This window comes from Ovis canadensis, chromosome 17, assembly GCF_042477335.2.
Source record: "Ovis canadensis isolate MfBH-ARS-UI-01 breed Bighorn chromosome 17, ARS-UI_OviCan_v2, whole genome shotgun sequence".
Classification (NCBI taxonomy): Eukaryota; Metazoa; Chordata; class Mammalia; order Artiodactyla; family Bovidae; genus Ovis; species Ovis canadensis.
In genome coordinates, this window is record NC_091261.1 from 71,853,316 (window position 1) to 71,866,183 (window position 12,868).

A 12,868-nucleotide genomic window follows, 5' to 3' on the forward strand; every position below is an offset into this window, starting at 1 on the left:
AATTTACCGTTTCCTCTTGCCTGCTTGGTTTAGGCATGCCTGCCCCAGGAGAGATACAATGATCTCTGCTCCACTTTTTAGAGACACCTCATTTAGGTAAGGCTCTTGAACTGTGGGAGCCTTGTGCTCAGAAACATGAACAGAGAGAGGAAGAAGCCCTGAGACAGGACAGCTCCCATGGAGCGGGGAGCCCCAAAGGCAGGTAGCACAGCAGACTGCACCCCTGGTGGGGCTGGGGCCCCCGACAAGACGCTGAGCCTCCAGGGAGGCTCAGAGCACTCCACCCTCCCCTCTCCCGCCTTAGTCTCAGTTCTCCCCAGTTTTGTTTCCTCGGCAGGAAGTGGCCCAGAATGGCGGGGGGTGGGACTCAGCTTTGGACAATGAGGCATTTACGACTTGGCTCTTTCAGATATCATACGAGCATGTCCATCATCCCTTACACGCTCTCTTCTCTGTTGCTGAGTCTCATGAATTTGTGGTTGAACCAGCAGTTCTGAAGTGCACCACCCTCGAGCTTTGCGTCACCTGCTTCTGCCAGCTATGATCAAATCATCAGAGTTCAGCTGACAAACACTTATCCAAAAAAGTTTTGAAAGGAAATGCTTTATTGTTTCTTGTGGTCATACAGGGATATAGATTTACAGCAACATACAATAAAACCACAAACTTCAGAGAATTATAAAGCTCACTCATCATACTATAATCCACATACTCACTGAAAACATTGAGGTCTTCATGAAACCAACATTACAAATGAAAGTAAAGAAAGTACAATAGTATGAAAATGGATACCTAGGAATAATATGTGTAAAATGTATGTACTAGCAATACAAAATATATGCACTAGCAATGCAGGGAAAAACTATACAATGTAGTTACAGAGTAATTAAAGAAGACAATTAATGGAAAGAAGTTCCATGTTTGTAGACTGGAATTCTCAATATTACATGGATGTCATTTTCCCTGAACTAATTTATGGAATTCTAATCAAATGCCTCCCTGTCTTTAGGGTGAAAATTCACCAACTGAGTATAATATTATCATAGAAATAGACAGAGCCAACAGAAGACATTAGTTTGGGTAGAACACAGTTTTCTACAAGACACTGAGAATATCAGGATATCACAATTAGTCAAGGTAGTATTAACTCAAAGACACAAAAACTGACCCATGGACCATCACAGGCTCACACACAGAGGACTCCGCATATATGTCTGAGGTGGTTCTGCAGAACAGTGGGAAGGATGGTCCCTTCAGCAAGTGCTGCTGGAATTCTTGGCATCCACATAGAAGAACTGGTGCGGGACCCCCAACTCACACCCGTTTGTCTGTGATTTGATATGACGTTCATAAAGTCATTGCCAAATCCATGTCATGAAGTTTCCTCTCTGTTTTCTTCGAGGAGTTTTACAGTTTCAAGTTTTATGTTCAGGTCTTTATCTATCCTGAGTTGATACTTGTGCATGCTGGAAGAAAAGGTGTGATTTTATCCTTTTGCATGTGGATATCCAATGTTCCCAGCTTGATTTATAGAAGAGACTGTCCTTTCTTCATTGTATATTCTTGACAACCTTGCCAAAGAGTAGTTGACTGTGTAAGCAAAGCACTGACAATAAAGCAAAAATAGACAACAGGGAACTAATCCAACTAAGAAGCTTCTGCCCAGCAAATGAAAAAAAAAAAAGAAACCCAGTGAAGTGAAAAAGTAACTGATGGAAAAGAATAGATACATGTATAGCTGAATCACTTAGCTGTGCAGTCAAAGCAACACGCAATGCAAATGAACTATAATTAAAAATGAAAAAAAAAAGTATGAAATGAAAGGGAGAAAAGGTAATGGAAAGAGAGAAAATGACTGCAAACCACAAATCTGATAAGGGGTAAAGTAGCAAAATAATGAGGGCCTTGGACAACTCAATGGCTAAAGGATGAATATCCTAATTATACAATGGGCTAAAGATTGAATTTTTATTTCTCTAAAGAAGCTTTACAAATGGCCAACACCTATATGAAAAGGTGTGCATCGTTATTCTTTTGGCCACACTGTGTAGCTTGCCTGATCTTGGTTGCCCAACCAGGGATTGAACTCTGACCCCGACAGTGAGAGCGCCCAGTCCTAACCACTGGACCCCCAGGGAATTCCCATACTCAATATTATGAATCATCTGGGAAATGGAAATCAAAATCATAAGACATCACTTTTACCTGTTAGCATAGCTGTTACATGTGTTAGAGGACACTCGTGTTGGTGAGCATGTGGAGGGCCTGGACCACTCTTGCTGAGAACGCACTTTGGTGCCACCACTATGGAAACAGTAGGAGAGTTCCCCAAGAATTACCAATAGTTCTGCCATACGATCCATGTGGCTCTTCAGCTGAGCAGCTATTTCCCAATTCAGTTAATCTGCTAGTGACTGTGGCTTTATGTATAATTCTGAAACACCCTCAGAAAACAATACAAGTGGACCACCCACATGGTAATTATATGTGATTCCAAGGTGTCCTCTCTGCATGAAGAGATACCTGTGCTAAAGATAACACAGTGGTAACAAAACCCCATCTGGGGTAAAATCCCATTTTCAGAAAGACTCAACATAGACATGGAAATTGAGACAGAAAAGAAAAGGTCCCAAATTTTCAAGACACTTTGGGATTCTTCCTCTTTAAAAAAAAAAAAAAAAAACATTTCTCACTCTCATGCTTAAATCAATGACCAAGTATGGTCCTCCCAGGTCCCTAGAAACAGGAGACACAGTCTGTCATCTTGTGTCCAGGCCACACGGGAACCCCCAGGGTCTTCCATGAGGCAGATCGACTTAGGTGAAAACAAGGCCAAGACCCTGATGGTCATTTCTCTGGGAAAGGCAGGCGAGGCAGGGAAAGCAGTCTTGGGACGGCAAGTATGAATAATGTAAGAGGGCTGTGGAGAGGAAGGGGTTTCCTGAGTCACCTGGTACCTGGTCCCAACATGAGTGGGGCAGGGTGGCTTGTGGCTCAGATTGGCTCTGAGTCTGGGCAGTGGAGCAGAGAGGAAATGCTCGACAGGTTTGCATGGGAAAGGCCAACAGGTGAGCTGCTGGCTGTGTCTAGGAAACAGCCAACCCTGGGAGGGCAGTCTCTCCAGGATCAGCAGGACCCAGATGTCAAAGCATCTGAGAACACAAATGTAGAAAGGATAAACACAGAAGCCCCGGGCAAGGAGCAGGATGAGGGCTGCGATGGGGTGGGGAGAGGGTGAGATGGTGGCTTCGTCTAGGAGCCACCTCGGAGGCAGTGACGTTGACTGAGAAGAGGTGACGGCTGAGGACGACCAGGATGGTACCTCGGGTCATCAGCACAGCCAGCATTTGCTGAAGAGCCCACACCTACCTTGAGGGTGGTGGCAGAGGTGCTTGTGTGGGTCTGGGTCACTCTAAGGAGCAGATGCCAGTGTGAGATTAAATGTGGGAGATTGTTTGGGGAAACAGCCAGGTGAGAGACAATGACCAGGGATCTTATAGAAGCTGCGCAAGCTGACAACCCTGATCTAATCTGACTCTGGGTGAAGGCAAGAAGGAAGGACGGTTGGCTCTGCAGTCAAGACAGAGTCCAGCAAGTCCGTGGAGAGTCCTCTCGCCCATGTCCCATGTCGGAGCTTCCCCTGACTCTCAGGAATGGGGCTGCCTGAGTGTCTCTGGCACCCGTGGTTATTGTCTGGGAGCTGCAGGTAGGCAGCGTGGCTTTGGTGTCAACGTGGAGATGGATCACGGAGGGCAGTAGCTGGCATGCTCAGCCGAGTATGTTCCCTCCACTGAGGCTCTGCTAGATTCCTTGTAATGGTCCCCAAATGGGAAACAGAAAAATTCAATGTATGAGACACATTGGGAGGAGCAACAAAGAGCCGGAGCTTCACAGCAAGAAGGACCAGGGTTCAACTTCACACCCTCGTCTCTCACTCACCAGGGGACTCTGAGTGACTGGACATGTCTCAAAGTATTACTATGAGAATCAGAGTAAAACCCATCTCATGGGGATGCCGGAGGCCTCAAAGGAGGGACAGCAATATGGAGAAGCCAAAGGCTGTCTTCCAGCCACTTAGGTGACCAGTGACTCAGGTAACTGTAAGAACATCTTGATCTTTTGTGTGTCCTGATGGGAGTTTTTCTGGAATGGACTTTTGTCAATGACACGTTGGTTTGGGTACCAAGGCAGGGTGACAATGTAAGTTGGTAAGCCTGCTGTCTAACCAAAGGATTCATTCTGGGGCAGAGACTGGTGTAATTCTACATTTTCTAGTAACCACAGTGAAAGAATACAAAGACCGAGATGAAATTCCATTTGACGAAGTAGCATTTCTAGAAGTTGTTCTCTCAACACGCCATCAGTATCAGGTCACATGAAGAAATCGGGCGTTCTCACCGGCACGTTCCAGGTGCTCACTGGCGTTCCATCCATGTTCTTACAGCACGAATACTTGAGCCAGATTGTAACCTCCTGTGCCAGCAGCTGCCACCTCTGTGGATCTCCACCAGCCACATTTCCAGTTGGGTCAGCTGGGTCCAGAATCACAGGCCTGGAAACAACAGTCAGAGAGGACAGGTGAGTACATGGGCTGTGTCCGGGTTGTTCAGAGCTCCCAGGAAGGCAAAATACCAGCCTGGGTAGACTGTTTCTGGGGGCAGCTGGAGGGCCCCATGGACACCTCCCCCTGGCTTGTGACCTGGGTGCCCTGCCCTACAGTGGGCATTGAACACGAGGTGAAGGAGGCTTGCATTTGGGCCTGGAGAGACCTGGTTTCAATCTCACCTCTGCTCTTGAGTAGTGCTGTCTCTTTAGGCAGGTCACCTGATTCTCTAGTCCTCAGTATCCTCATGTGTGAAATGGACAGATTTGAAAATCCCTACCTCAAAGGATGTTGTATGAGGATCTGGAGAAGCACTTGACAAGCTCCCAACAGTAACTGAAACATAAGAAGGGGTCTATACATGCCAGGTTTAATAACCAAGATTCCACTATTCTATCAGAGTGGTTTTGTCTTATAGCAAGCTGTTTCTTCCTTGAAGCAGTTTTTAATATTGCTATAGCTATTGCTGGCTCCCCTGGTGGCTCAGAGGTAAAGCATCTGCCTGCAATGCAGGAGACATGGGCTCAATCCCTGGGTCAGGAAGATCCCCTGGAGAAGGAAATGGCAACCTGCTCCAGTATTCTTGCCTGGAGAATCCCATGGACAGAGGAGCCTGGTGGGCTACAGTTCACATTATCCCAAAGAGTCGGACACGACTGAGCGACTTCACATTCACTTTCACTTTTCATAGCTACTGCAATTTGAGTCCAATTTTAGCTGTTTCACTCACTTTCTGTAAAGTTTGCACAAGCTCTTCTTTTTCCATACCTCTGTGATCTGTGGTTAGCACAGTGCCTGCCTCACAGGGTTGCAGGTTACTATTTCAATCAGACGGTAGGAGTAAAGTGCCCAGCATAGTGACTAAGAATAGATGACGATCAATAATTGTGGAAACCTCCCTCTTCCTACATTTCCAGGGTGCCACCGCTGTAATCAGAGCTGCATTTATGTGGCGATCTAAGCCATATGCGGATAGAGTACCTGGGTTTTGCAAGTTGTCTCCTCAGGTATTGGCTAATCGTAGGGTTTTCCAAGTCATAATACTTTTTCCAGTAGATGCAGAGGTCCTGATGCTTCAGGATTAACGCCAAAACAGTCCGAAATCCCTGAGCTGTGCTGAATTCTGGTTTGGAGCTTCCTTGTTCCCAGGCATAGATGGTCAGCAGCTCCAGAGCATACTGTGGGGGCAGCTTATGCTCATACTTCATCTTACACTGAGGAGAGGGAACAAATTAGAAACATGAGTTTGTTCAGCTTTTGTGTGGAGAAGAGGTAATGCCTATCCTTAAGCTATTTCAGAAAAGTGAGGATGAGGAGATGATTCCAAACTCATTTTACACAAAAAGCAGAAAACTGCAACACAAAAAAGAAAACAGCAGGCCTGATGATCATAGATGGGAAAATCCTCTACAAGATATTAGCAAAGCAAATTCACCAACATATTACAAGGTCACACAGCATGAGCAAGTTGGATATAGTCCAGTGAGGCGAGGAGGTCAGAATCCACAAATCAATCAAAGAGATACATTTCTATTAACAAAATAAAGGATAAAAAACTTATGATTATTTTCCCATATACAGAAAAAAATTGAGAAAATTCAACAACCACTGTCATACAAACTCTTAACAAGGTGGGTATGGAGAGAACATAACTCGATAAAGGCCGCATATGACCAGCCTACAGCTGACATCACCCTCAGTGGTGAAGGCTGAAAGCTTTTTCTTTAAAATCAAGAACAAGACACATATGCCCACTCTCCTCACACTTATTCAACATAGTATTGGAAGTCCATCCATGGCAATCAGGCAAGAAAAGAAACAATATCCATGCAAATTAGAAAGGAAGTTTAACTATTGCTATTTGCAGATGACATGGCACTATACATAGAAAACTCTAGGCACCTCCAGAAAACTATTAGAAATAAAAACTGAATTTAGGAAGATTGCAGGTAATAATACATAGAAATATGTTGTGTTTCTATATATGAGTAACAAACTATCACAATGAGAAAGTTATTTATTATTTTAATCTCAGCTATATTTATTTACTTTACAATATTGTGTTGGTTTTGCCATAAATTGACATGAATCAGCCATGGGTGTACATGTGTTCCCCATGCTGAACCCCCCGCCCCCCTCCCTCCCCATCCCATCCCTCTGGGTCATCCCAGTGCACCAGCCCCGGGCACCCTGTCTCATGCATCGAACCTGGACTGGCGATTCATTTCACATGTGATAATTTACAGGTTTCAATGCCATTTTCCCAAATCATCCCAGCCTCGCCCTCTCCCACAGAGCCCAAAAGGCTGTTCCAACATCTGTGTCTCTTTTGCTGTCTCGCATACACGGTTGTCGTTACCATCTTTCTAAATTCCATATATATGCGTTAGTATAGTGTACTGGTGGTTTTTGTTCTGGCTTACTTCGCTCTGTATAATAGGCTCCAGTTTCATCCACCTCATTAGAGAAATTTAAAAGCCATCCCATTTACAATTACATTAAAAAATTTTTTTAACTAGGAATACATTCAACCACACTGAAAGACCTATACCTGACTTTGATGAGAGCAACTGAAGATGACAAAATAAATGGAAAGAGGTACCACGCTCATGGACTTGAGGGGTTAATATTCTTCAAACATGCATCCTACCTGAAGCATCTGTGTGCATGGCCTCAGGGTATGTGATTTAGTGTTGCTGCGCCATGCCACTCTTTTCAAGGGAGAAAATGGGAAGGACAAGAGGTTAATTCATTTGCCCAGATTCAGACAGCTAGGAAGTGAGCAAAGGGGAGTTGGGGCGGGGGTGGGGGGGAACTGATTAATTCATTGAATAATTGCTTACTGAGAACCTATTATATTCCAGGCACTGTTCTAGGTTCTAGGGCAGCAGCAGTGAATAAAACATGCAGTGTCATATTATATATTTACACAATGCATACAAATAAACAAATGCCTACTTTTATGTACATTCTCAGAGGGAAGACAGATGATAAACAAACAAATAAGCTCATGCAAAGGCCCTGAGGCTGAAGTAGAGTTTCCTTCTTGGTGGACCAATGCAGAGGAGAGACCAGCCTGGGAGCAGGGGCGAGGGGGTAGTTGATGATGATATTTAACACAGGACCAAGGCGTTTCTGGATTGGTGGGGTGTGTGTGTGTGTTTATGAAAAAGATAAGAAAGGCCCATGGTTTGGAACAACTCACAGCATGGACCTGTCATATGCTGATATGGGAGAACCGGGAAGAGGAAGATACCTGAGCCCACTGGCAATGTCCCAGACCCCACCCTTCTTCCCCATGTTTTTTCCCCGTCTGACCAGTGTCTACTCCTCCACGTTCCTCCTCTCATCTCTCCCTCCTGGCTCGCTTTCCCTCCTCTCTGTCCGTCTCTGTCCGTCTCCCTCCTGCCTCCCGCATCCTTTCTGATTCCTCCCCTCCTCCCTCCTCTCCTCTTTCTTCTCCTCCCCACACCTCTCCCTGCTCCTTCCCTCCCTCCTCTCACCCCTCCCTCCTCTCCCGGCCTCACTCTCTCCCTTCCCCTCCTCCTCCTCCTCGGCTCTCTGCCCAGATGGGACCGGCCATACCAGTTGGTACCAGTGCTTCACCAGGCGGATGAGGCTCTTCAGCTTGGCCGGACGCTCCTTCAGGAAGGCTCTCTGCAGCTCCGTGAAGCAAGGGGAGAACTCGCCCTCTCTCCTCAGTTTCTCACACTCTTGGATGACCTGGACGTAGATTTCAGGGTCAGGTCTGTAATCTTTGGTCAACTGACCTGTTGGGAATGAATTCAAGTTTAAATGTCAGCTCGTTTCTGAGTTTCTTTCTGTCGCCCTGGGGACACAGACTCACTGGCCATGGGGGGCAGTGGGGAGGTCAGCAGTCCAGAGCCAGGAGGCCTGAGGTCCATCCCAGTCCTCCCTTCTCCCGCCTCTACCGCCGTCACCCATCGTCTCTCACCTGGACTCAGCAGAGGTGGTGGCACCCTCCTCCCTGGATCCTCCACAGCCCATATAGAGCCCTTTACACCTGAGCCTTCCACTTCTTGCATCCCAGGAACTCTGGATAAAATCCCAAGTCCTCACAGTGGCCCACGCGGATGGTGAGACCTGTCTCCTTCTTCGTCTTCCCTCCTGCCTCAATCCCTTTGCCGCTGACTCCCCTGGTTGCTTCACTTCTCCCAATATGCCACCTTCATTCCTGTCTGTGCACTTGCTGTTTCCTCCTCTGGACCCCCAAATCTTTGAGTGCTTGGCCTCTTCTCACCCCTCAGGCCTCAGGTCAGAGGTCACCTCCTTTGTCACCCTGTCTCCAAAGTCCTCTGATTCCCCATTGCTCTCTTGGGTCACCCTATTTCATTTGTGTCACAGCGAGTTATCATCTCATTCCTGGTGTTCACATGGTCAGGCTACAGGAGAGAGGCTCTCTGTCTGTCTCATTTAGGCCATGGAAAAGGCCTTGCGCCTCCAAGTCTGGGCTCCTGCTCAGTTGCTAAGTCCAGTCCGACTCACTGCGACCCTCTGGGCTGTAGTCTGCCAGGCTCCTCTGTCCATGGGATTTCCCAGGCAGGAATACTGGAGTGGCTTGCCATTTCCTTCTCCAGGGGATCCTCCTGGATCGAACCTACATCTTCTGCTTCCCAGCTGCATTCTTAACCACTGAGCCGCCAGGGAAGCCCCGCATCTAAGGTTCACAGTGGAAACTGAGCCTCAAAGAATGAATTGCTTCCTGTCCCAGTGCTCCTGCACATCATCTCAAGATTCCCACCCTCAGTAAAAGTTTGAATGGTTGCCTCACATTTTGCATAGAAAATGAAATTAACAAATTGAGGTTATCCTAGACCTAGTTTTTAGAAAGAGATCACACAGTTGGCCAAAAGTCAAACTAGTAAGCCTGGCAGGTATTCTATACAAATATCTTGATCCCCCCAATTGCACCAATTTGTTGTTTAACTCAGCCACTTCAGTGGCTGAGTGTGACCCTGGGCATTCTTGTCCCAGGAAAGACGCTGGGGTCTCCTCCCACTTGAAGGGATACCTTGGTTATAAAGAGTCTCAAAGTGAGAGACATTTCTGCTCAGAGACAAGGAAAGAGAGCGGAAGAAGCCCTGACATAGGACAAAGACTGTAAGAACTTGTGGCTGGGAGCACTCACCCAGGGCATCAAAGGCGGGCAGGACATCAAACTCCACCGCCTGGTTGAGCTTGGGGGACCTCAGCACAAAGCTGAGAGCACGGGGATTCTGCTGTTTCTGGACCTCAAACTCCACTTCAAATCTTTCCTCTCTTTGACAGGCTTCCAGCTGTATTCTGATTTCTTCAATGAATTGTCCTCGGCGCTGAAGCTGTTCCCGAAAACTTGTCAGATTGGTGAGGAAGACGACGAGGTCAGCATCTGATCGTCCCCTGAGGGTCGTGCCTTTGCCTGAGGAGCCGCCCTAAAAAGGTGATAAGAGTGAGTATTGACACATTTCACTGAGAAGAGCCTCCCTAAATGAAATGCTGGGAGCAATCACTAACATTTTGAGTGCTAGCCACTGCTCTGAAGGCATTAGTGGATGTAACTCCTAGAATGCTCACAAGAACTCTGGGATCTAGCCACTGTTATTGTCTGTTGTCATCTTCTGGATGGGGAAACAGATGCTGAGAGAGATCATGTTATCAGTCAAGTCACACAGCTAGTGGGTGACAGAGATGCAGTTCACACCCATTCCCCCCCCCTGGATCCATGATCTTTACTCCCTGTTGTTTTATGATCTGACATGATTAACACTTAAAGCGGCCCATTCCTTAGTTTATTTGACCTGCAAGCCCGTGAGGTCCTGAAAATTCTGGATAAGGAAACGGAGGCACAGAGGTTTAGGTGACTTGCCCAAGATTTCACAGCCAACAGGTGCTATCCGCTTTCAAAACGTATACACTTAACCAGCTCGTGACTCTGCAGAACTGGTGAAACCTTAGCCTGTCAAAGACTGGTGGATTGTTGATCCAGGTGGGTTTCAGTTTGCCTATTTTAATGCCATAAGACTCTCAAAGTGTGAGCATTTTCTGCTCAGGAAACTGAAGAGAGACCAGAATGAGCCCCAGCTTAAGACAAAGGCTGGAACGCCTTATGACTGGGAGCACTCACCCAGGGCATCAAAGGCAGGCAGGACATTAAACTCCGCCTACAGGTGGAGCTGGGGGGAGCTGAGCCCACAGGTGCGAGCCGGAGCATTCTCTAACTGCTGATTCTGGACCTCTTGTGAGATATCTTTCTTGGTCAACACACGCATTCACACACACACAGTTTCTCTATCTTTCTCTTTTTTAATGGTTGCCTAGTGGGTGTTTCAGAGGTGATTTATACACTTCATCAGGGCATTTGTTAAGTTCGATGGATGAGGCAGGGCACCCAAAGCTGGGGCTCTGGGACAACCCAGAGGGATGGAGTGGGGAGGGAGTGGGAGGGGCTTCAGAATGGCGGGGACACATGGGCACCTGTGGCTGATTCACGCTGATGTATGGCAAAAGCTATCACAATATTGTAATCATCCTCTGATTAAAACAAATAAATTAATTAAAAAAATTTACAGATGGATGCCCTCACCCCAGAAGCTATTTTCACAAGTGTGGATATAGTTTTGGCAGGGATAAATCAGAAACCACCAGCCCTAGAGACCTCAACCTCTTGCTCTCTGTCTGTTTCTGTGGAAAGGCTTGCTCACCAGCCCTGCTTCTCCCCAGTGAGGCAGTTCTGTACTCACCTTCACAACTTTGGACACCCGAACTGGGCGAGGGGCACATGGGAAACACCTCTCCTTCAGGAAAGTGCAGATGGTGTCGATGGCTTGTCTGACCTGCCTGCGGAACTCCGCGTTTGACAGGAGGTGGTCTTCGATGAACTTGTCTAGAGACTTGGCCAGGGTATTTCTGAGCTCCATCATGTCACTGGGGACTGGAGAGCCATAGGCGGCGGAGCTGCTGCCTGAAGCTGCTGGTTTCAGTTCCTTGAAAGGGAGGAATTTTGTCCTGAATCTTTGTTTCTAGTTTGTCTCTCTGCAAATGAAATGCTCCTGCTATCCCACAAACTTGTCAGGTCTCTCAGCTTTTTCCTCCAGAATCCCAGAATTACTCCCTGCCTTTACCAGGCAGACTAGCATGTCTGGTCTGTCTTCAGACTGTACTCTGAAGAGCTGCTTTTAAAGCCACATTAGTACTTCACCCAAGACTACTCACAATTACAGATAGATTTCTGGTTTCCTTTTCCTCTTTTCATTGTGGATGAAATTGTTTTATAGTCTCCTATGATCCTTGCAGCAGTACATGTATATTGCAAACAGAAACAGTCAGAAAAATCCAGAAGCATTGTTTAGTCCACCCCTGATGCTAAACCTCAAAGACTACACCTGGGGACTACTCTGGTGTACTCTTGTGAGATATTCTTCTAGGTTTAGGCACACATACACACAAACATAATTTCTCTCTCTCGCTCTCTTTTTTAATGGTATGAATCTATATGTTTTACTTTTTTCCTAAACTTTAGTTCTTTAGGTTGACAGAAAAATTGTGAGCTGTCCCTAGCTGTGCAGTTTTGAACACGAATGTAACCGGGCATGCCTCTCTGTCTTAATTTGTAAAGAGGACTTTTGACCTGAAAAGTATTCACAACATAAAAGTTGACATATGTTTTATTCGATGGGAATTTTTAGCACTTTAAGCCGGGGAGACAGCCTCTCAAGTGACCCTGAGAGGACTGCTCCAAGGAGGTGAGGGGAGGAGCCAGGTTGTATAGAAGTTTCGCAACATAGGTCAGGTAGTCTGGACATCAAATGTTTTTGAATAAATTAAAGAAAACCAGATATCCCATTGAGGTGAAAAGGGAAAAAAAAAAACATACAGGAATGAGCCTTTTTCTTTCCCTTTCCGGAGAACAAAGAAGATAAAGAGAAGAGTGCGCAGACCTGAACATTCTTAGTTTTTTCACTTTGTCAGTTCAGTGCAGCACGTCAGGCTTCCCTGTCCATCACCAACTCCCGGAGCTTGCTCAAACTCATGTCCATCGAATCGGTGATGCCGTCCAACCATCTCATCCTCTGTCGTCCCCTTCTCATCCTGCCTTCAATCTTTCCCAGCACCAGGGTCTTTTTTTTCAACTGTAACTGCTCCTGACTGCTCATGTCTGTAAATATGCTTTTCTGCCTCCTCACTCTGTAGGAGCTCCAGCTCACCCCCATTTTCCTTTCTGTGCGGGTGCTCGAGAGTGCTTAGTCAGTGCCAATTCTTTGAGGC

At 46.5% G+C, this 12,868-nt stretch overlaps 1 protein-coding gene across 9 annotated transcripts in view; it reads right to left on the bottom strand.

Annotated features, from left to right (window-relative positions):
* Window positions 1-587: 587 nt before the first annotated feature.
* The window catches only part of LOC138422718 (2'-5'-oligoadenylate synthase 1-like), a 30,049-nt gene continuing 17,768 nt past the window's right edge, over window positions 588-12,868 (bottom strand). For 2 of the 9 annotated variants that reach the window (XM_069558102.1, XM_069558108.1), the window contains 6 exons: window positions 11,344-11,586; window positions 9,753-10,035; window positions 8,189-8,373; window positions 5,585-5,817; window positions 4,399-4,552; window positions 588-2,304 (listed from right to left, as the gene is read on the bottom strand). In XM_069558102.1, the coding sequence (XP_069414203.1) occupies window positions 2,230-2,304; window positions 4,399-4,552; window positions 5,585-5,817; window positions 8,189-8,373; window positions 9,753-10,035; window positions 11,344-11,586 (1,173 nt within the window). In that variant the 3' untranslated portion in view covers window positions 588-2,229. Of the gene's footprint in view, window positions 2,305-4,398; window positions 4,553-5,584; window positions 5,818-7,253; window positions 7,315-8,188; window positions 8,374-9,752; window positions 10,036-11,343; window positions 11,587-11,815; window positions 11,891-12,868 lie in introns of those variants that run through there. The other 7 variants (XR_011249988.1, XM_069558105.1, XM_069558104.1 and 4 more) reach the window with 7 other exon arrangements.